Here is a 22088-nt window from a genome sequence, read left to right as displayed (position 1 = left end):
TTAAAACAAATTTTTTCATGTCTCATGACATCCACGGAATTCAAATTATGGGAATCAGCATTGAAACAACTGCTAAAAGATGCTCTCCCAAGCTTACAGGCTGATCCAAACACAGCAAAAGACAACAATGGTAACCCCATTACCCTTGACCACCTCTGTGGTGAGGGTCAATGGTCTTCTCCCTCAGTCCAAGCTGCTGCAATTCCTGCAGAAACACTTGAGAAAGTAAAGGAAGCAGCTGAAAAGGCATTCTTTTCCCTCCAACCTGAGGGGCCTTTTGAGCCCTATAGTAAAATCAAACAACTACCATCAGAGCCTTTTGTGAAATTTGTAGAAAGGCTAACTAGAGCCATTGAAATACAAGTTAAAAAGGAAAATGCAAGAGAAGCAATTTTAGAAGAAATAGCGTTTACAAATGCAAATGAACTGTGTCGAGCAGCAATCCTGAGCCTTCCTATGGAACCTTCCCCTACATTAAAAGATATGCTTCTAGTCTGTAACAGGAAAGTGCCTCTGATGACTGTAGCTGAAGACACCAGACCAAGGCTGCTGCCAAGACCACCCCAGCGTGTTGCTGTTGCCAGCCCTGCACCTTCTCTTTCAGCACAGCAGTACCCTGGGCAGCAGCGGAGACCAGCAATGGTTGAGCCCACTAAACCATGCCTGCTTTGTAATAAGCTAGGACACTGGAGTAACCAGTGCCCCCTGAAAAGGGAATTTGATGAATTTAAAAATAGCAGGGGAGGAGAACTGCAAACCCTCCCTGGGGGTCAACAACAAAAAAACGCAGAATAAAGCGCCAGCCTGCCAGGCGTGCAGACATAAAAGGAGCAGGCCAAGAGAATAAGGGTAGCAAAATAAATCAAGCGCGCAATAATATTAACATTTGTGTAAGTGAAGCAGGTGTTTCAAAGACCAAGTCTGCTAGCCCACTGTTGAAAGTGAAACAAAATAACCTTTGTTATGATTTAAGTGATTCTGTATTAACCGCATCTTCTGTCAATGAGCCTTACAGGTTGCAGCTGACAGAGTCACTCCACCTGAAGGACACTGACTGGCATATTGTCTCTGTAAATCCTGAACAGAAAGGTACTTGGAACCAGATTCGTTGTAAGTACATCATCACTGGGGACAAAAACACACCACAAGAGATCGAAATTGCTCCAGGAATAACAACATCAGATCCCAAGCAATTTGTTCTCAGCCTGCACTGTTTCCACCCACCCCTGTTTCTTCCCAAGGGACAAATTGTTGCTCAAGCTATCCCTGTGCCATCTTTACCTGAAAATGTCGATAAACAAGGGCCCACAGTCGCCCGGGTCCAAGTTATTGGGACAGATAAACCCAAATTGTGGTGCAATGTCAGTGGGGGTGGGGAGTCTAAACGCATTGAGATGCTTGTAGACACAGGTGCAGACTGCACAGTGATTCCAGTACAAGACTGGCCAGCACACTGGCCTTTACAAAATGTTGCTGGTCACCTTCGAGGTGTAGGAGGTCTGCAATTGGCAAGGCAATCCAAAAGCATTATTCAATTTGAAGGTCCAAACGGACAATTGGCAAATATCCGTCCATTTGTGTTAGATTATTCAGAACCTTTGTTAGGGAGAGATTTAATGGCCCAGTGGGGGGTCACAATTAATATTCCAGACTCTCCACAGCATTTTTGTGCAGCAGTCATTAAACAACAGCGCCCCACCCAAAAACTTAAGTGGAAAACAGACGAACCAATTGATGTGAAACAGTGGCCACTCAGTAAACAAAAAATAAAGGTGCTTGAGGAACTAGTACAAGAGCAACTAAGAAAGGGCCACATTGTGGAGACCATGTCCCCATGGAACTCTCCAGTGTTTGTCATCCAAAAAGCTGACAAAAAGAGGTGGCGACTTCTCTGTGACCTCCGACAAATTAATAATGTAATTGAAGATATGGGTTCTCCTCAACCTGGTATGCCATCCCCAACAATGCTTCCCCAAGATTGGAAATTAGCTGTTATTGATATTAAAGATTGTTTTTTCCAAATCCCATTGCACCCTGATGATGCACCGCGTTTGGCATTCTCTGTCCCTTCTATCAATTCAGAAGCTCCTATGAAAAGGTACCATTGGACCGTTCTTCCTCAGGGATTAAAGGTATCTCCAGCTATCTGCCAGTGGTATGTCTCTTCCCTGCTTTCCCCAGTTCGTGCAGCCGCAGAGAAGGCCATCATCTACCATTATATGGATGATATCCTTGTGTGTGCCCCCAATGATGATTTACTAACACATGCGCTTGACCTAACGATCGATGCATTGATTGTTGCAGGGTTCGAGCTCCAGGAACAGAAAATTCAAAAGATGCCACCTTGGAAGTATTTGGGCTTAGAAATTGGAAATAGGACCATTGTTCCTCAAAAACTAGAAATCAATCCAAGGATCAAGACCCTTGCGGATGTCCACAAGTTGTGTGGGTCTTTGAATTGGGTAAGACCATGGCTTGGTCTAACTAATGAAGACCTTGCCCCTCTTTTCAATTTACTGAAAGGGGGAGAGGACCCAGGTGCTCCTAGGTCTATTACCCCAGAGGCACGGAAAGCTCTAGAAAAGGTTCAGATGCTAATAAGCATGGTAACTATAGTAAATTCTACATCCCACATGCTTCTCAGTTGTGGGTGCAATTTACTGTGGCAGCAATTATAAAGGAAGAAGATAAAAGCTATTTGTCCACTGACATTCAGAAGATAACCTGGGCCAATGCAACAAAATTTGAAAGGGAATTCCACTCTTGGTGGTAATTAGCTAATTTCCCTTATGACTTCACCAAGAGTAAAGCCACAGTTGTTGTTTTAACAATACAACAGTGCTTTGGTATATACTATGTATTCAGTCATTATGTCAGGCGTAAATCACAGTGGAGCTGTACTCTATCCCCTGGAACAGAGTACAAGCCCAATGGAATGGATGAGCCTGTATGATAACCCCTTGTGATTTTGTACTTGTAGACAACTTTATTGTAGATACAAGTAATCTCTCTAATATGTGTCTGTAATTTTTTTAACATTATGGGATGCAATTTTATTTACTCAGCTCCTGTTATATCTTATAAATTGTTATGATTTAATTATACACTGATTTAAAGTATACAGCCTATCCCTATTTGAACAAATCTCACCTTGATACAGACAAAAGACTTTGATTATCATTCATAATGATGTGGAAAAAATCCAACAAGCATTGCAACAAGTAAAGAAAAACAGGGAACACCATTAGTAAGACATTTTATTTGGATGGTCACTAACAGCAATGGGAATTCTTAACAAGATGTTACACCCTGTGATTGTTCTTTTAATGTTAACCTCTCTGCTTTTTATTTTGGTAATCTAATTACACCTTAAAATGAGATTATCCCCAAAATTTAGAGACTGCTTACAAAATGCATTTGCCCCTTTCTGTCTCTCCTTCTCTCTTCTTTTCTCTTTTCAATGGATCACCAAGTCTATATTGGTGTTTGAGCCATAGAGTGGTGTAGAATCCCAGAAAATAAGGGGCTAATGTGTATGTCTCAAACACCGATAGCCAGATAGCTGTGGAGCCAAGCAAAGATTGCTAGTAATAACAGTAGAGGATTGTTGGTAATAACACACCATGAGAAAAAGGTTGTGGCTGGCAAGGGATCCATGTGGAGGTAGGACAGCACTTTTCTGGGACAAACATCCTTGTTCTAGTTTCTGGAGGTGAGCACAACACAATACACCACAAATGTAAGAATAAAGTCAAGAAGCAGGCACGGACCGTGGGAGGGGGGAATCAAGACCACCAAAGACCCCTGAAGCTGTCCAACACACTTCCATAAAGGTCCAGAACAGATTGCACATGAGAACTAACTTGCATAGAAAGCAAGAAACTTATATCCAGGGTGGGGAAAACCTATGTATGAAAAGGTACTTCCACAAAGCCCAGATGGCACACCCAGGACCCTGGACACCCCAGCTGCATCAATGCTGGGACCAGAACAGGTGATCTCTTTTTCTTTTCCTCTCCCCCTCTTCAATTAATCTCTCACTTTCTCTCTTCCCTTTGCCCTACCCCTTTATTCAAAACCCACTGTCATGTACTTATATAGTAGGTCAGGGACTAGCATACCAATTCCCATGCTAAATGTGTAGTTTACTAATAAAATTGTGAAGTTTTGTGGACCCTCTGACTTTTGTCATTCCTTTCAGCCATGACCATCTGCAAATCTTGGGTGCTCCCTTCCCCTTAAGGGTAGGACATCATACACACTGATGGTTTTGGTTGTTGCTAAGCAGTGCTTACTCTAAATCAAGGACTTTTCAGTATACCATGCTCTGCCAGTGAGCAGGTGCATAAGGAGAAGGGGGGGAAGCATAGCTAGGAGTGGGAGTCTATGCTGGAATCACTTCTGGAATTTATCCCTAGCCTGGGGGGTATAATAAAAATGCTCCTGTACCTCTGCACCTAAGACCTGATACAGGGCAGAGAAGGAACAAGACAATCCCAATGACAAAAATGAAACATGCAGGGAGGTAATTTTTAGGTTACTGCTATAAATGACACAGCAGCACATCAAAACAAGCTGTATAACTAAAAGCAGCACTTTCTGAATTATTTTAATTTCAGAACTCATAGTGCTGTAGGCATTTACAAAACATATAGCTGTGTAACCCATGGGCTACATTAAAATTAATATACATAGGGATGACATTTTCATTTTAGAAACTTTTTTCCACCTAGAAAGGAGTTTCTTGTGTATCTACGCTAGACCTAATGTTATATTAGCATACTCTTTCTAAGCCCTACAGGTATGGCTTTTATTTTTGCTTCTTCATTACTCTTACTTTCTCATTTTAGGTTTTCCCCTCTTTCAGGGATGCATCAGACAAAACAAAAAGGTCTCAACCCATAGCACAACTTCCCTAGGATGAAACAGTCAATATGTTCCACAAATAATGAATATGGATTTGATAAGCATGATGAACACTGGTACTGTCCACTGACTAAAATGATAGTTTTGTTTTTAAAAGCTAAGCATACAGTAGATAGCCTAGTTTTTTTCTCTTCTAATGTTCAAAGAAAGCTGTATAGAAAAGCATCTTCTGTATCCTTCAATGTTTCAGAAAATTTTATACCTCCAGGAGCAGCATATATTTGGCATCTCAGCTAGAAAACCAACAATCTCACTGTAGGATGCAGCTAAGCAAAATCCTTGGATCAGCTGCAGTCATAGCAACTAGAGCTACCAGCCCAAGGTCCTACAGCCTGGCAAACATCTGCAAGGAAGCAGCGTGGCTGCAATACTTCAGAACAAGATCTAAAAACTATTAATTCAATTTCTCCAGAAAGAGCTCCCACTTTTCATGTGGGCAGATAACTGGAAAATTAAAATACTCTGTTACACATGTCGCTTTCAGAAAGCAAGCCAAAGTCTCATAAGTTTCTAGCAAAGCTCCTCTGAAGCTGCTGCACTTTGACAGGTGCTTTTTATTCAGAAAAGTCATACTGGTGCTGTGTGGGCAAGAGCATGTTTACTTCTGTTTTTTTGCTAAGAACAGAGACTGTCTGCATCAGTGTACGGGAGCAACATGTGGTCCAACACCATCATTTGTCAATCTGCCATCATACACCAGTCAGTGCTTGGTGTATGCTAGAGATACAGGCTCAGAAGGATTTCAGACAGCTGATCAATAGTGCCAGTATCAACGGCAGGTTTGGAGGCTGAAGGGCTCAGAAAAGCTTCAGACTACTTTCTAAGAATGGCTTCCCTTCAGCATTTAATAGCATACCTATTGCTTCATTTTGAACATTAGCAGAGCAGCAGGCCTGCCTGTCACATTGTTTCTAGGCAGATCTCCGACAGTTATCCTGGAGTTCAGCATGAAGACATCAAAAGGTAAGATGACACTTTACCTACACAGATGAACAGACATTAAAAAGCATGCATGCTCGTCAAGAACACAAATTTTTAAGAATTTTGAGAAAAGCCTAGCTTTACAAACCTCACTTCAGGATCCTTCTCAAACTGCCATGTACTGGCCAGACTCAGAGGAAACAGTGCTCTCTTAGGATACCCTCCAGCCTAAACAGGATGAAAATATATTTCTTATAGTGTATGCACTTCAGACTGGTCAAGGGACCTTCCATTCTCTATTTGCTTTCAGCAAGGGATCATGTTTCAAAACAGTTTTTGATAGCTTTAATAGTAGTTATAACAGCTCTCAGGTTTTGCCTGGAAAACAAACTTCTACCTCAGCCCTTTGGATGGGGAAAACATTGCCAGACTCCTTTGGCCTTCAACACTGGACGACTCATCTGTCCCCAAGACCACGTGAAACTGAACACTTTTATACTGGGAAGAGAAAAAAGTCCTGAAATGCTAAGGTTATTCTCTACTTATAAGCATGTGATGGAGGAGAGAGAGAAGGGTCAAACGGTTACTGTAACAGAATAAAGCAGCAATATGGGACAGAACTGTGTGGCAAATCAGTATGATAAACCTCAGTCACCTTCCGAACTGCAGCGATTCTTACAAGCATCCAGTCCCTACTTGCAAAATACAAACCAGGAGCTACACAAAGTAGACAAAGCCCCTGGAAGTGCTGTACCAGACTTGTTCTGTCCCACTTCTGAGCCCAATGCCAGCATTTCTAGGAACACAGAAAAATCCCATATATCCAGTCATAGCAACAGCCTTCAACATAAACAAGCTTGCACAATGCATTCCATTAGTTAAAAATGAACTGAAACCCTGAAACAAAGTTTCAGAATATTCTTTTAATGCAAGTGCTAAATCTCTTTGTGAAAAATTCTTAATTATTGGCTGCTGAAGAAGAAGGAAACTTATTTCCAAAGCTTACTATGACAGCTGCATAATATACCATCCTACCCTGCAATAGCAGGGCTGGACCAGACCATCGCTTTGGGTTCTGGTCACTCCATGGCCATGCAAACGTGCATGCACAAGCCAATTTCATTCCTCTACTATTATCATGGGGTTTCTAAGAAATACTTATGTGTATTTTTTTTTCATCTGCCAACAACTTTTCCAAACTTCCTAATCTCACTGCCATCCCTACTGCTCTCAACACAAATAAAGAGGGTCAGCCTTGTCATGCCTGCTGTCTCTGCTTGACAAAACACACACACACCAAGTAAGGCATGCAACAAGTCTACATCAGCTTTTATGGATGGTTTTCTTCCCCACCACAAAGGTTAGAAGCTGAAAAAGCAAACAAGAAAACACCACCACCCAGCTAAAAATATTTTCACAATTTTTCAACACTCTCACCATAAGAAAAGTGGTTTTCTTGCTACTGAGGGGTAATTTAAATTTGTAAATTGTCTTTCTGTTCACAAGACAATTATTTTGTTCTCAACTTTTTTGCAAACACTAGCTGCAACAAGAAACTAAGGACATCAACACTAAATGATGTAGTTTGATATACTGGAAATCTCAGTAGTATCTTCAGTGCTAACATGAACCAGTCAATAACCTATCCTCACCTGCTGTCAAAAGGATCTGTACATGTACTTTATTAAAGTTATTTCCGCTTCTCCAAATATTTCATATCATTGTCTCACGCAATCAGATGCCAAGATGGAATTTGCTTACTCCAGATGCCACAGAGAATCGGCATCTTGAATCAGCTCATATCCAGCTTTCACTTTAATGCCAAGGTGAACTGTATTTCAACAAGTCCCAGGTTGCACATAATAACACACCTTCAAGTGAAGAGTAAGGCAGACTGAATTTAGTGGAGAGGAACTCACAAAGGAACCTTTCCCAGTTAGGAAACAAATAGATAACCACATTCAAGTGTTCTGCAGAATGCAGCGGGGGCACAACACGCACAAGCAAGCCTGTAGCATCAAAGCAAAGCAATGCAACGACACAATCATAAGAAATCATCACCAAGACTACTTGGTGATGATCTAGCATCTCCCATGACTACCAACCAGCTAGCCTTCCTTCATAAGCGTCATTTCAGAAGATACCAAGAGCCCAGGACCACTCTACCTGCCCAGTTGTGCAGCTAGAAAGTCCCACAAGCCTGTATACTTCCTTCTCTGCAAAGATTCCCCAGGGTCCCATGTAGTAGTGTAACCTTTATGTGAACTTCTTCAGAGCTCATTAACTGAGTATAATTGTGTCCATGAAGTGGAAAAATAACACAAAATGAAAAATATATGCCCTGGCTTGGGGGAAAAAATCCAACACCTTAAAATTTGCTTTTTTATGTAAAGAATTGTACATGAGCAAAACTGTAATTTGACACAGGTGTTTCTTTGCAGAACATCTGGATTTTTCACACGAGTATCTAATAGCATTTTTCCTCTAGAGCAATGGCTATAAAATCAGCCACAGAGAGTGGTCCCACAGCTTCATACAACTCACGCCAGATAGGCGTATTTAACGCCCATCCCGTGCGGATATCTCGGTCCTAGGGAGAACCTCTCAGACCGGACTGCGCATAAGCATCGCTCAGTTGTACCCCAGACCTCACCTATGTTGTAAAAATCAACTAAAACCCCACCAATTCTTTACGCCTCCAGCTGCTCTGGCTGCCCGTCCTTACTTGGACGGGCTCCTGAATCTTTCCGCCGCTTCCCACTCCCCCGGAGCACTCCCCTCCCCTGCACTGGAGCCCACTGGCCGAGGCGGCGCGAAACACTCACCTCATGCACTAGCCAGGCCAGGGTGTTTCGAGACGTTACTGCGTTTGCAGAAGCGACGTTTCAACCGACGCAGGGGCAGAGCCCCTTTTGCCCACCCCCTTCCCTTCTCCCCCCCTTCGCGGGGAGCTTCTGCCCTTGCCACCGATAACACCCAGGGAGATGACGGCCATTACACGACAATCGCGGCGCACAGGCACAGGGAGCACACACCCCCATGGCAAGGGGACAGCTCCCGGAAACAGCGCGGCCTCCCTCACCAGCGGCTGCATCTCGGCCCGAACGGCTGGCACCTGGAAGCGGTCTATCTCCTCCATCATGATGGTAGAGACAAGGCAGAAAGAAAGAAGACCAAACATAGGGAGACGCCTCAAACGTCGACGGATTACAGCAACGGCACCGCCCACCGCGGGTTCTGCCTTATCATCGTCGCCGCCGAAGTGACTCAGCCGCGCCGCTTCCGGGCCCGGCCCCCACCACCCCGCCCTATATTTGCATATTCATGAAAGGCGGGAGTTCTGGCAATAATTCCGGGGTCCAGACGCTCGGTTCTCTGCAGCCCTCGCCTCACTGCCGCAGGGACGTACACTTTCCTCTCTCGGGAGGCGAGGGGACACTTCAAGGAGAGGTGGAGAGAAAAAGAATAGCCAACGCCGACAGCGTTCTGCGCCCGGATTAGTTGCCATGGTTGCTACTATCGACTTCCGTTGGCCGGAAGGGTGTTGGGCTCGTGTGAGGAGCAGCTGGTGACGGGGAGCCGCTGCGGTAGCTGTCATGTCAGTCAAAGTGGGCGACAGGCACCGGTAGTTAGAGGGTTTGACATGAGCGGGCATCGTAGCAGGGCTGTGTCGCCCTCTCGTGTGACAGCGCCGGGGTTGAGCTCACCACCTGTGCTTCGTTTTTCGGGTGAATAGTGATTCATACGAGGGAGCATCACTATGCGGCCCTGCTGTCTCTGCTGACCTCAGCTCCTGCTCTGAGCGCGTGCCTCACTGTCACTGGTGTGACACCAGGCCCACAATGAGATCACCATTCCCACTGTCACCACATGTTACATTGACATGCACAGCCCAGCTCCTTTCCCTCTAGAGTGCCACATAGAGCTGTAATCCCCCAGAGCTGGGTGGGACATGGGGGCTTGGTACAGTCCCTCTTTGGCACTGCTTGCTGTGTTGATACTTCATGTTGCATCACTCTGTTCCTGCACTGAGGTATGTCATCACTCTGCCACTGATACCCTGCATGTTCCATGGCACTTCTATGTGCTGCCACCCTACTCAGGCAAACCAACATGTCCCAAAGCTGCAGCACCCCACACTGTCGCAGTACTGTTGCATCCCTATGAGACTACAAGAGTCTCTGGTCATCACTATATTAGGCATTTTTGTCACTGTTAAAGTGTATGACACTTCCAGGACAAGTTTTAATGCACTTGAGATGTCCTTAGTCTGTCAGAGAATCTTTAAGGCTGCTAAATAAATAGGTTGAAATCCTGTTGTAGTTGAGCCGGTCATAGTTGAGACGGAGACAATACAAAACAACACACTCCATTTTCAGAAGGCTTCAAACCCCATTTTATTATAGCATGCATGCTTTTTATGCATTCTTACAAGACTCATAAGTTTACACTTTACTCATTGGTCATGAAAGAACAAAAAAGTGCTTATTGGAATAGACAGTTGCAGTTTTCTCTTATTTATCCTTCTCTCTTGCTTGGTTTCTATGTCAACAACCTAGGTAGGAAATTCTTTCAGGGATAAACATGGATCCTCTTATCAAACTTCTCTCTGGCTCACAGAAGTCACTGTAAAACCTCTTCCACAATTCCCCCTTTTTTTTGTATTTGAACCACAAACACAACTGCTAAGGACTTTTGCAGGGCCCTTGCAAAAATCTAAGCAGACAGGGGTGACCCAGAATGTGAGGACCCTGAGAGGCATTCCCTGGATTAGGGAGACACGAGAAGCTTCCCTCAAAAGCTATTAAGACCCCATTGGCTCCTTCCCTTGTTCCTATGTCCCTCAGCCACTCCCTCCCTATTCCCCCATTGGCCCTTATCTTTTTACTGACCCGATACCACTGCTTAGCCCCTACCTCTGGACTCAGAGAAACCTGGACTTTCCCCATGAGTGTACCCTTGGACCCTGAACGATTCACCGCATGGCTGAATTAAACATCTGTGGATATTATGCAAAGGCCCTTTTTGCTTCCTTACCCTGGACTTTATTAGCAGCTATTCCGGCTGCTACAACAAAACAATGACAACCACCAGCAAAAATAAGAGTCCACCTTCTAACAATACCCCAAGCCAGTCAGCAATATCCCAACTTACAAGGAAACTACTCAAACATTTCCATCCTTCATTCACCTGCTAATTACTAACTTCTTCCTTCAAATCCAAAACTCATGTGAACTGATCCACTATGATCTAACAAGCCCATACAACACATACCCTCAAAATCCTGATGTTCATAACCATGCACCAACAATAATGATGTACCAACAAGGCACATAGAAAATGAATTTTCAAATGCTGTTGCAGACCCCGCAGTCCCTTAATGACACATTCATGGCAGGATGACACTTTCACTTTTAGTTGAATAGATTTTTCTCCACACAGAATTAGAGACCAAGTCATCTGCCTAGTCACCACTTAGTTCTAAGTAGCATCCACTTAACTTTACAACTGGTTGCTGCTATCATAATGGGCAACTAACCTAGTTGTTCAAAGTGCGGAACCTTAACTACTAATTCAACACCCCTATGCAAAGGCAACACCTCCCCTAGGTACATTAAATTCCCCTATTTTGGGAACGTTGGTGCCATGCAAAGGGAAATGGTACAAGACACATTACTCAGCACTACCAACCTCTCTGTAGAAAAATACTAAGAACTAAAGTAAAGGTAACATCCACCAATTTAAATTCGAGTTTTCAGCGTGAATCAATATACCCATTTGCTCTGCCTTGAATTATCATCTTCACAGCATGTTCTTTGAGGGTCCATGCTTCAATTCACCTAGTGGCCAGTGTCACCCACTCATTTTACTTCAGCTGTGGAACCACCCATCCTGTTCTTTCCTATATACTCCAGATAAGACTTAGCTCAATGAGCAAAAACTCAACGAGGGCCATTCTCTCTCGGAACCCACATGTCCCTTCCTTCACGTTATTAATTCCACTAAGCCAGTCCACCTTCCAGTAATCAAATCTTTAACCCATACCTTAATATTTTTACAAACATTTGACTATTTAGAATTCAAAGAAGAAAAATTATAGAATATAGGAGACAATTGTAAATCAAGTAAAGGACTGTCCTGGTTTAGGGCAAATTTGGGAGAAAACCTCCAAAAGGGGGCCTCCCCAGAAAGTAAACCCACATGGCCCCTCCCCCCAACCAGTTCAGGAAAAATTTCCTCGGAGAGAAGTGGAAAAAAACCTGTTTATTTAACAGGCAAAGCACTCCCCAGCACAAAAAATGAACAATAGCAGGTGACAAAACTTGTTTGACACTCTGAAGAGATGACTAATTCAGAACATCTCTCTGGTGGGTGGTTGCTCTGTTATCAGTCCCTCCGGCACTGGGAAAGGCTGCTGCCCAGAGTAGGCCCCGGTGGGCCACAAAGCACAAGCTCTCGGTGCTTGCCCGGGTCCCCAGTTCTCAGAATCTCTGCTGGTCAGAGTGACTCTGAGATACATACAAGTCTCTTTTCCCAGCCCAGCAGTCGAAGAAGGAGTCAGGATTCCTCTGTTCTCGTTCTCAAGGTTGTTTATTATTTCTTATCCATAACATTCTTTCTCTGACCTGCCGAGGTCTGTCTGGCAGGTCGGGTTGAGGCACACTGACCGCCTTCAGAGCGGTGTTATCTTTTTATACTAAAAACTATGTGTACATTATTTACCATAACTTCTCAATACCGATCACCTATGTTAGACAGTGAGTTTCTACCTTAAACCAATGCAAAAGTGTCAGCATCACCCAGAACATGGAGACTAGGAAGAAGAAAGAAGAAGGACAGGGTACGCCCAAATTCCTCCATCTTGGGACCCCAAGCCCCCATTCGAAAAACCTCAAAAATCTATTTTTCACCCTGTGACAAACTAACTATTATTCTACTTAAACTCTGTTGACTTGTAATTCTTCATATAAAGGTGGTAATTTACTCCATGGGTCAAAATCAAAGTCACAGATATCTTGGGCTCTGTGCCAAGGTCTCTGAGCCCTCTGACAGGGGCTGGAGCCATCCAGGACAGCCAGAGAGATGTCCTGGCTTCCGACATCCAGTCCAGAGCAGGTTCGAACAGTTCCAAGAAAAGGGAAAGAAAAACAGTCCAGGGAAAACTTCTCTGCCTCAGCTAGCTAAACTAACTAAAAAGCAAAGGACAGCTCTGTTCTTCCCCGTCCATGCCCAGACAACACAGTCCAGTGCAGAATGTGGAGGAGTGAGTGCAGTCTCTGATAAGAAACTCTGTGCTTCTTCTTCTCCTGGCCTTTGGTCTCAGAACCAGTCTTGAAGGCACAGAATATAATATCGAACATAAACAGAACAGATGATTTGGGATACAAGCATCATAACATCACCCTAGGACAAGGACATGAAAAGTTTAACACATAAACATCTTTATCTAATCTCACTTAAGGTAACTCCCTATACATTCTCCCTTTTTATTTTTAAACCTGGCACTTCAAAACAACATGACCATGTTCAAAAATTACTTGCCTTATTGAAATATGGGGAATGATCAACACCTCAGGGATGAAAAAATGTCTACCATTTTTGTGAAACATATGCTGGGCCATTATCCATCTTTTTTACAATGAAGCACCTAAAATAGAAAAGGCATGGCAAAAATGATGAATAAGACCCCAAGCTGCTTCACCTGCCAATGCTAATGCAACCATGGCATGAGCAAAGATGTCAATTGTAGCATAAACAGACTTTAAATGGCCAAACTCAGGCATTTTTATAACATCTGTTTGCCATTCTTACAAAGGCAGTAGGTGTCTAGGATTGGTACCATAATATTATGAAATATGAGTCATATGCCAGTCAGAATAAGAAGAAATAATTGACTTTGTTTCACTTTGTGACAACTTAAATTATTGCCGTAGTGCCTAAGCACCTTGGTGAAAAAATTGATAACACATTAGGTACCGTTTTTACTGCCAAAGCAGCCACAAGGGAATCCACATCGACCAAATAAGGAGACCCTCGTTGAATCATAAATTCATATTCCCAATGACTATCCTTTTTCCAGGCTACAGCTGCTTTTCCAGTTTTCCCTGATCCATCTGTAAAAACTGTTGCACCTTCCAGTGGAACAGGAGAACAAATTTGTTTCCCCTAATAAGGAATATCCCAAGTCAAAGTCAAAATAGAATGAGAAGGTAAATAATACGTTATTTAACCTGTAAAATAAACTAAAGCAGATTGCAATTCATTATTATTTTGAAAACACCATTCAAAATACTATTGTTATACACATATCACAATAGTTACAGGATCATGGTCTAAGATTTTATGACACCTGCGACCCTTGATAATGATATCTACAAATACTCATTAAGTCCTGAAGCTGTTTTTTGAGATCTGAAAGATAAATATATCCATTCCAAAGTATACAATTTATCTTCCCAATCATCATTCCATTGACACAATAGTCCACATGGTATTTTTGTTCTTTCAAAAGAAATAATTACACACAAACAAAAGCATTTATCCTGTAAACAAGTTTGCATGTCAAAGCTAATTCAACTTCTTCCATGGCCTTTTTTTTTTTACTGCATCAAATACCTCCCATCAGTAGAAGAAGTAATCCCTGACAATAATTCAAACAAAGATTTCATTTGATTAGTTATCCCCAAATGTGACCTAACCCAACCTATTGCACCAACCAATTTTTATACATCAGTAACAGTTTTAACTTCAATATCTAATTTTACAGATTGAGACATAATTCAAGTATTGGTTATTATTAACCCCAAATATTTCCAAGGCATCTCTTTTCATACTTTCTCTGGGACAATAACTAAACCCAAAAGCTTTCAAATTTGTTATAGCACATTGTTCAAGATCTTCCAACTGTTGTTTATTATCAGAAGCCAACAAGACATCATCCATGTAATGATAGCAATAGAAATTACTAAATTTCTCTCACACCTTTGATAAGGCCTGTGCCACAAAGCATTAACAAATAGTAGGTGAATTTCTCATTCCTTGAAGAACTCTCCACTGATATATTTTATTAGGTTCAGCATGATTTAAAGAGGGCACAGTAAAAGCAAATTTTTTCTTTATCTTGTTCAGCCAATGGAATGGTAAAAAGCAATCTTTTAAATCAATGATAATTATCCCCCTTACCCGTGGAATCATTATAAGTGTTGAAAGACCTAGTTGTAAAGGTCCCATTGTAGCCATTACAGCATTTATCTGCTGTAGATCATGCAAAAGTCTCCATTTTCCTGATTTCTTTTTTATCACCAAAACAGGGGTATCCCATTAGCTAAATGACTCTTCAATATGTCCAGCTTACAGCTGTTGTGCTACTAATGCTTGCAGGGCAGTAAGCTTTTCAACAGGAAAGGGCCACTGGTCAATCCAGAAAGGTTTATCTGTCAACCATGTCAGGGTTACAACTGGAAGCTTAAGGCCCTGCATCACAGTGGTCCCTACTAAAATTCCATAGTAATTTTAACACCCCATTGGGATAAACAATCTCATCTCCATAAATTATGTAAGGCGTTGGTAACATAAGGCCTGATGTTAGCTTGTTGGCCATCAGCATTTTTTACATTAATCACAATTGCCGACAGACCACCTGTAGTAGAGCCACCCAGCCCCATGATTCCAAAACCTGCCTGACTGAAAGGCCATGACTGAAGCCAAAAAAGACGTGAAGTTATAGTTACATCTGCTCTCATATTAATCAAACTTGTTATTATTATGGTCTCTGGATGATGTCCCTTGTCTGTAATGATGCATTCCTTTTCTGGGTGTTGATCTGTCACTTTTTGAGTTCAAAATACTTGAGGTGGTCCTGTAGATCCAAGATCTCCTGTACCACGACTCCGATTCACTGCAACTGGAACATAACTCACAAAAAGAACAAGTTGAACAATACAAATTCCTTTTTGAATAGTAACAGGGGGTTCACTAACAGATACCATAGAATGAATTTGTCCCAAATAAATCAGAATCAATAATGCCTAAATGCAAATTAATACCTTAAATAATATACAAATATCAAATACAATACATCGCACACATTGGTGATATAGGTTTTTTAACTAAGCAATTTCATTGTTACAATATTCAGTAATGTTCCCTTTAGATTTTTTTTCTACTGTTTTTTATCAGACTCTAGAATCTAAAGATTGTTTCTTATAAATTTCTAAACTTTTCGACACATCAAAACTTGGTGACAGTAGACTAAGTACTGATTTTAAGCAAATATCTCTAGCTATAGGAAAGTTCACATCAGGGCCTTGGTGAGGGAGGGGTCCAGGTTCCTCTAGGTGGACCAGCAACACAGAGCTCTGAGCAGCTCCCAACACTCCAAAGTCCTGAGAGGGGCCCAGCGCAGCCATCAGCCGAAGGGGGGATAGAGAGACGGCACAGGACGGCTCCAGCCCTGCCCCCACGGAGTTCCTCCAACTGCAGCAGACACAGCCCCCACCGTCTGGGCGCAGCTCCCGCCCCATACTTGCACAGCCTCCTAAAGAGCAGCAAGGGCGGGGGTGGTCCCGGGGCGCTCGAGGGGGGCCCCGAACAGTCACGTCCCTCCCCCACAGCCGAAGCACCCTGTCCTGGGCACCGGCAGCCGCTCGGCACAGGGTGGGGAGGGGGAAGGTAAAGGCTCCTCCAGGAGATATCACTGGCTTGTCAGGAAACGAAGAATACAGAGTTAATGAATCCATTCATCTGTTCAGTTCGGGAGGGAGTGGAGGGACAGACGACTCGGGGAGGAGTGGGGGGATAAACAGCTCGGCTTGTTCTTCACTGTAATAAGTAACAATATATTTGTTCATTAATAGCTAGATAATTTAAATTATAAAACAATAGCTAAATAGCTCTTGTTTAAGCAGGATACCCATGTGGCCGTATGGAAAAACTTTTAAGGAATTGCTTGGGTTACAAACCCCCCTCTGGTAACCAGATACAGCTACATCTGGTAACAATTACTAATCTTGCTAGAATTGCTTGGTCTGCAAAAATTCCATCCCATAGATATAGGAGACTTTCTGAAACACATATGGTAACAATTATTAACCTTGCAAAACGCTGAGCTTGTAAAAAATTAGACTTATAGATATGCCTTATAAGGAAAGCGGAAAAGAGGAAGACTTGGGGGCCTTCATCCCACAACCACCAGAAGGCAGAAAAAGACCCCTAGTAACCGGAGGAGCACGCGCAGAAGACGGAACACGTCATCCAGGAATCCGGAGAAAAAGGACAATAAAAAGCGAACTTTAAGGGGGGGAGGTGCGCGCCTAAGAGGAGCAGGGTCTCCTGGCCGCCCAGCGCTGAATCTTGCTTATTCTTGCTTGCATAATAATAAAGATAATTGTACGGTTTTTAAATTTGGTTGATTCGTTTATCACATTCAATTTGTCTCTTCTGCGAATGCATTTCGGTAGAAGTAATATATTTTAACTTAGCATTCAGTTCTGTGAAAAACGCCAATCACTTGTTTTTAAAATTTTAGAAGTTTAATAGTAATAAAATCGTTATTAAAATAGTAATACAATTAGAGTAATAATAATTTGGACAATTTGGATTAGAACAATGAGACAACAGAAACAAAGTGTTACAGACGTACGGGTACCTTTTTCTGGGGAACATAAGCTTGAAAAAGGACACCCGTTAACAAAGGATTAACCCTTAAAAGCAATAGCCCGTTGAATATTCATACAACTCATACATGATGCATAAATTCCATTCAAACAAAGGATTCAGTCTGGTTTAGGACAAATTAGGGGGAAATCTCCAAAAGGGAGCCCCCCAAAACAAAACAAACCTCCAACCACCCCTCCCCCAACACCGGGTTCGGGAAGGAATTCCTCGGAGGAGCAAAGTGGAAAACAAAACCTATTTATTTACAAGTAACAAAAAGAACACTCCCCAACACAAGAAAAGAAAAGGGACCAGACTGTGTTGTGAGGGTGCCGAGCTTCTGTCGCAGGCTTCGGGTGTCCTGGAGCTCTCAGGTCAGGTCCGGAGCCGGTCCAGTATCTTCAGGGGAGGGTAAGAAAGAGAGAACAAAAGAAAAGGAAAAAAAAAAAAAAAAAACAGAGCAAAAAAAAACCAGAAACAAGCAAGCAAGCAAGCAAGCAAGCGGCTAGCCAAGCCAAGCAGCCAAAGCCAAAAGCGAAAGTGCCTGGGCACACCCCGCCCCCCCCCCTCTTCCCCATCCGGCCACAGCAAGACGGCCGGGGGGGGGGGGAAGGCACAGCTGCCAGACACAACACACGATATTGGGATAAAGGCTGAAGGCTGTCACCCCATGACAGTCAGTGTCAACTTCTTCCTCTTAATCCTAACGTGCATCTTCACGGCTGAGTGAGGCGGGAAGAAGTTAGTTTCTTCTGATAAGAGAGCAATAAATTCTCTTTCTCTGAAAGATTTAGGTGTCCTGTAGCTGCTATCTCGGTGCGAGTACCTCATTCCTTTCTTAAAAAAATATCCCACATACATGGGTCCTATTTTAACTACAAAAGTTACCTTTTAACTACAAAACTACATTTACCATACTATTAAAATGTTAATACAGCACTACTAATCAATACAACATAATACATATAGTAAATATCTGCGTAGAGCCATATAATATGCACTTTTCACAGTTTGATTAATTGCTGTGCCAAGGAAAGGCACACAGGCTGTTATAGATACATATTATAAAATTGGCTTTTCACAAATATTAAAATGGATTTTATATGTGTGATGTTAAAGCAACTTTGCTGTGAAGTTATAGTTTTTATTTCTGCTGTTAATTAGGCTTAGACATAGTAGTGAAATAGCTATGCTTGTGTTAAAATGCCTGCTTGGATGAGATAACATCCAATGAACATAGGATGAGGACACCTACTACAGATATGTCAACTATCAGCACTCACAGTCTGAAGAATGTGTAGACCAAGGCCCAAACTGGAAGTGATAAGAAGACGGAGCCAAAACCACAGCCAAGAAACACGCATGCTCTAAAAAGGCAGACCCGAGGAGGGGCAATGTAAAATAGTTCCTGAAAAATGTAGACTAGCTTATCGATATTCATAAGGCTCTATGAATATTTAACAGGCTGATGTAATGGAAAAGGTATTTAAGAGGTAGCTCCAAAGGTAACAGTGTGCTCTTGGCTGAGTGCCAAGATGCACCCGGCCATAATCTTGGCTTTACTGTCTTTTGTCTCCTATTGTCCTTTATTAAACTGTTTAAATTTTCACAGGGGAATGAATGCGTTTTTCACAAATGGGCACTCCCCCTGGGATATAACACTGTGGGAACTCAGCACATCACTCCGGATGTCCAGAGTTACTGAGACAACCCTTGGGGGGGCTCGGAAATCCTGGAATGTTGCCAGAAGTGCCTGGTTGGATTTTGACCCTGCAAGGGATGTGCCACCTGTTTGAGGACAAGAGAGTCACTTGGGGATGAATGGTGTAAGAATTAAGTATTTACAGGGTGGAAATATAGATTTTAGGATTTTGGTACAGGGGGGTTATGGAGAAAAGATGGAGGGATCAGGGCGTGTCTTGTCCTTCTTTCTTCTTCTTGTCATTCATTTTCTGTGGTGATGTTGGCACTTTGGAATTGGTTCTTGGTGAAGGTGCACTTGCTAATATGGGTGAAAGGTATTGGGAAATAAAGGTAAATATGATGTACGTAGTTTTTTGTCTAAAAATAGATGACCGCCCAGTGGGAGGTTGGAGTGCCCTTGGCTGCCTTGCTGGTCAGACCTCTGTCGGGCTGGAAGAAAATTTTGTAGATAAGAAATAATAAATAATATTGAAGACTGAAAATCTGAAGAGTCCAGACTCGTCCTTTGAAGCGCGGGCTGTCCCAGTGCCATCCTACGCGTGACTGTGCAGAAACTAACAGCCGGAGCGGTCATAACACCTCTCGTCTGAGACCACCAGGAGATCCCGAGTGGGGAAGGTGCGCCCTGCCAGGTTTAGGCAGCCTCGCTCTGTCTCTCATGGCATGATCGGTGGTTGCAGGTAGAACACCCGGTGGACAAGAGGAGACACATAAAGCAAAGGAAAAGGGGAGAAAAAAGGCTCTCTAAGAACTGCGGCAGACCCATAAATTCTTGTGCAAATACTTGGTAAAGTATTATTTCAGGGGGGAAAATTTGGGGGATGAATGTGTGTGTGAATGAGAGGTGGGCTGGTTATCCCAGACATGCCAAGTCAGTGATGGGGTCTCCCACACTGCGGTTTTGATCTTTCACGAGAAAAATGGCCAGTAAAGAGACAAAGTGAAAGATAAAATGAGTGAGAGAATGCCCCGGGGTAACTGGGACTGGGTCTCAGGGAAGGGGTTGGACCCCTTGGAGGAAGGGAGCCAAGGGTTTTTCTGGCATAATCCACTGAGAAAGTGGGATGAAAAGTGACGGTGTTCACAGGGGTTCTTGGATGAGGGAAGAGATGGAGATCTGACTCCACGTTTCAGAAGGCTTGACTTATTATTTTATTATATATATTACATTAAAACGATACTAAAAGAATAGAAGAAAAGGTTTTCATCAGAAGGCTAGCTAATAAAAGAAACAAAGAATGATAACAAAAGCTTCTGTCTCTGACAGAGAGTCCAAGCCAGCTGACTGTGATTGGCCATTAACTAGAAACAACTCTATGAGACCAATCACAGATCCACCTGTTGCATCCCACAGCAGCAGATAACCATTGTTTATATTTTGTTCCTGAGGCCTCTCAGCTTCTCAGGAGGAAAAATCCGAAGGAAATTATTTTTCATGAAAAGATGTCTGCGACAGAGGGCCCCTAAAAATTCTGCTGGATTGAGGGCTAAATATGCCCAAGAGCATCCAGGGTTGAACAAAATTCTGCTGGGTTGAGGGCTAAATATGCCCAAGAGCATCCAGGATTGTGAATCGTTAAAACTTAAAATCACGGACAAAGACTAACTAGTCAAAGTTCGAAAGTGGTATGTTTATTACGCTGGTGGGCGGCACCGTGGGGATCATCCCTGAAATGCGTGACTGCACTACATAAGCATTTTTACCTTCTATTTATTTCCCAAAATAATACATATGCATAACCCCAGCACCTCCTATCCCCACTTTGTTCTAAAATGAAGTTATCAGTCTTTCACATGTGCACAACTCCTCTTGAATTGGGTCGGTGGTCTCGATTTGGGTCAGTGGTCCCAGGGGTGAAGTCAGGAAAGTCTTCATCAGGTCTCTGTGACCCTCTGGCATGATCCAAGGCCCCCTGCTTCATGATGGATGAACATAGAGTCCAGGTGCTGGGCATTGTTCCACTGGTTTCAATATGTTCCTATAATGGTTCACTTGTTCCCCTTCCTTCTACAAATGAGCTCATAATATAAGAATTAGCTTTATCTTAAGCATCTAATAATCATTAACCTATCGTTGATATATCTAACTTCAATATGAATTGGTTTTAACCCTCAGCTAAAATCTTAAACCTTTAAAATCATGATTCATTTGAACCTGCTGGGTTGAGGGATTAATATGCCCAAGAGCATCCAGGATCGAACAACACAGCTGGATTGAGGGATACCCAAGAGCATCCAGGGTTGGCCAATAACATTTTTGAGATTTTATAATACCCATGGGTGGATGTTAACAAATTACTTGAGAGCAAAGGTACCTTATTTTTGTGTTGTCCTGCTGCGAGTGGGAGTGCGTGAGACATATTAAAGAAATAAAAGTGAATGAGTGTAAATGAATGAAAGTATATGTGATTTGGATTGTTGATTTAAAGTTTAACTTTTCTGGAAGAAGGTGGATTGTATTTTCCTGTGCTGTGAAGAATGGGAGGTTTTCAAGTTGACAGGGGAATGGATTTCTCATGGGGAAATGAGATGGGGAGTTGGAGAAAGGGACTGGGACCCCTGGAAATGGTGCCTCTTCCTTTCTCCAGTTTCTCTGCTCATGCCAGGAGCTCCAGTCTCCCTACCCATATCAGTTTCTCTGCCTGTGTCAGGAGTTTCAGCCCTCCCCACCCGTACTGACTGTGATCACTCCCTTCCCTGCTGTCACTGGAACCATCTGCTCCTACCTCTGTTTCTTTGTTGATTCTGGCTTTCCTGTTGACTTCTGCTCCTAACTCTGTGCCTTTATTGGTTCCAGCCTCACTGCAGACCTCAGCTCTTGTCTCTGCTCCTTCAGTGATTCCAGCTCCCGCTGTTTCTATGAGAGGGGTTCAGAGCCCCAG

The 22088-nt window shown here is 42.9% G+C and overlaps 1 protein-coding gene across 5 annotated transcripts in view; it reads right to left on the bottom strand.

Moving 5' to 3' along the window:
• LOC141726916 (protein FAM219A-like) overlaps positions 1-9365 on the bottom strand; it is a 398243-nt gene extending 388878 nt beyond the window's left edge. The window contains exon 1 of one of the 5 annotated variants that reach the window (XM_074532006.1): positions 8930-9365. In XM_074532006.1, coding sequence (XP_074388107.1) covers positions 8930-9028 — 99 coding nt within the window. In that variant the 5' untranslated portion in view covers positions 9029-9365. The other 4 variants (XM_074532008.1, XM_074532005.1, XM_074532004.1 and 1 more) reach the window with 4 other exon arrangements.
• Positions 9366-22088: the final 12723 nt, after the last annotated feature.

The sequence above is a fragment of the Zonotrichia albicollis genome, chromosome W (genome assembly GCF_047830755.1).
Source record: "Zonotrichia albicollis isolate bZonAlb1 chromosome W, bZonAlb1.hap1, whole genome shotgun sequence".
NCBI classification, from domain to species: domain Eukaryota; kingdom Metazoa; phylum Chordata; class Aves; order Passeriformes; family Passerellidae; genus Zonotrichia; species Zonotrichia albicollis.
This window is presented reverse-complemented; position numbering and strand designations above follow the sequence as displayed.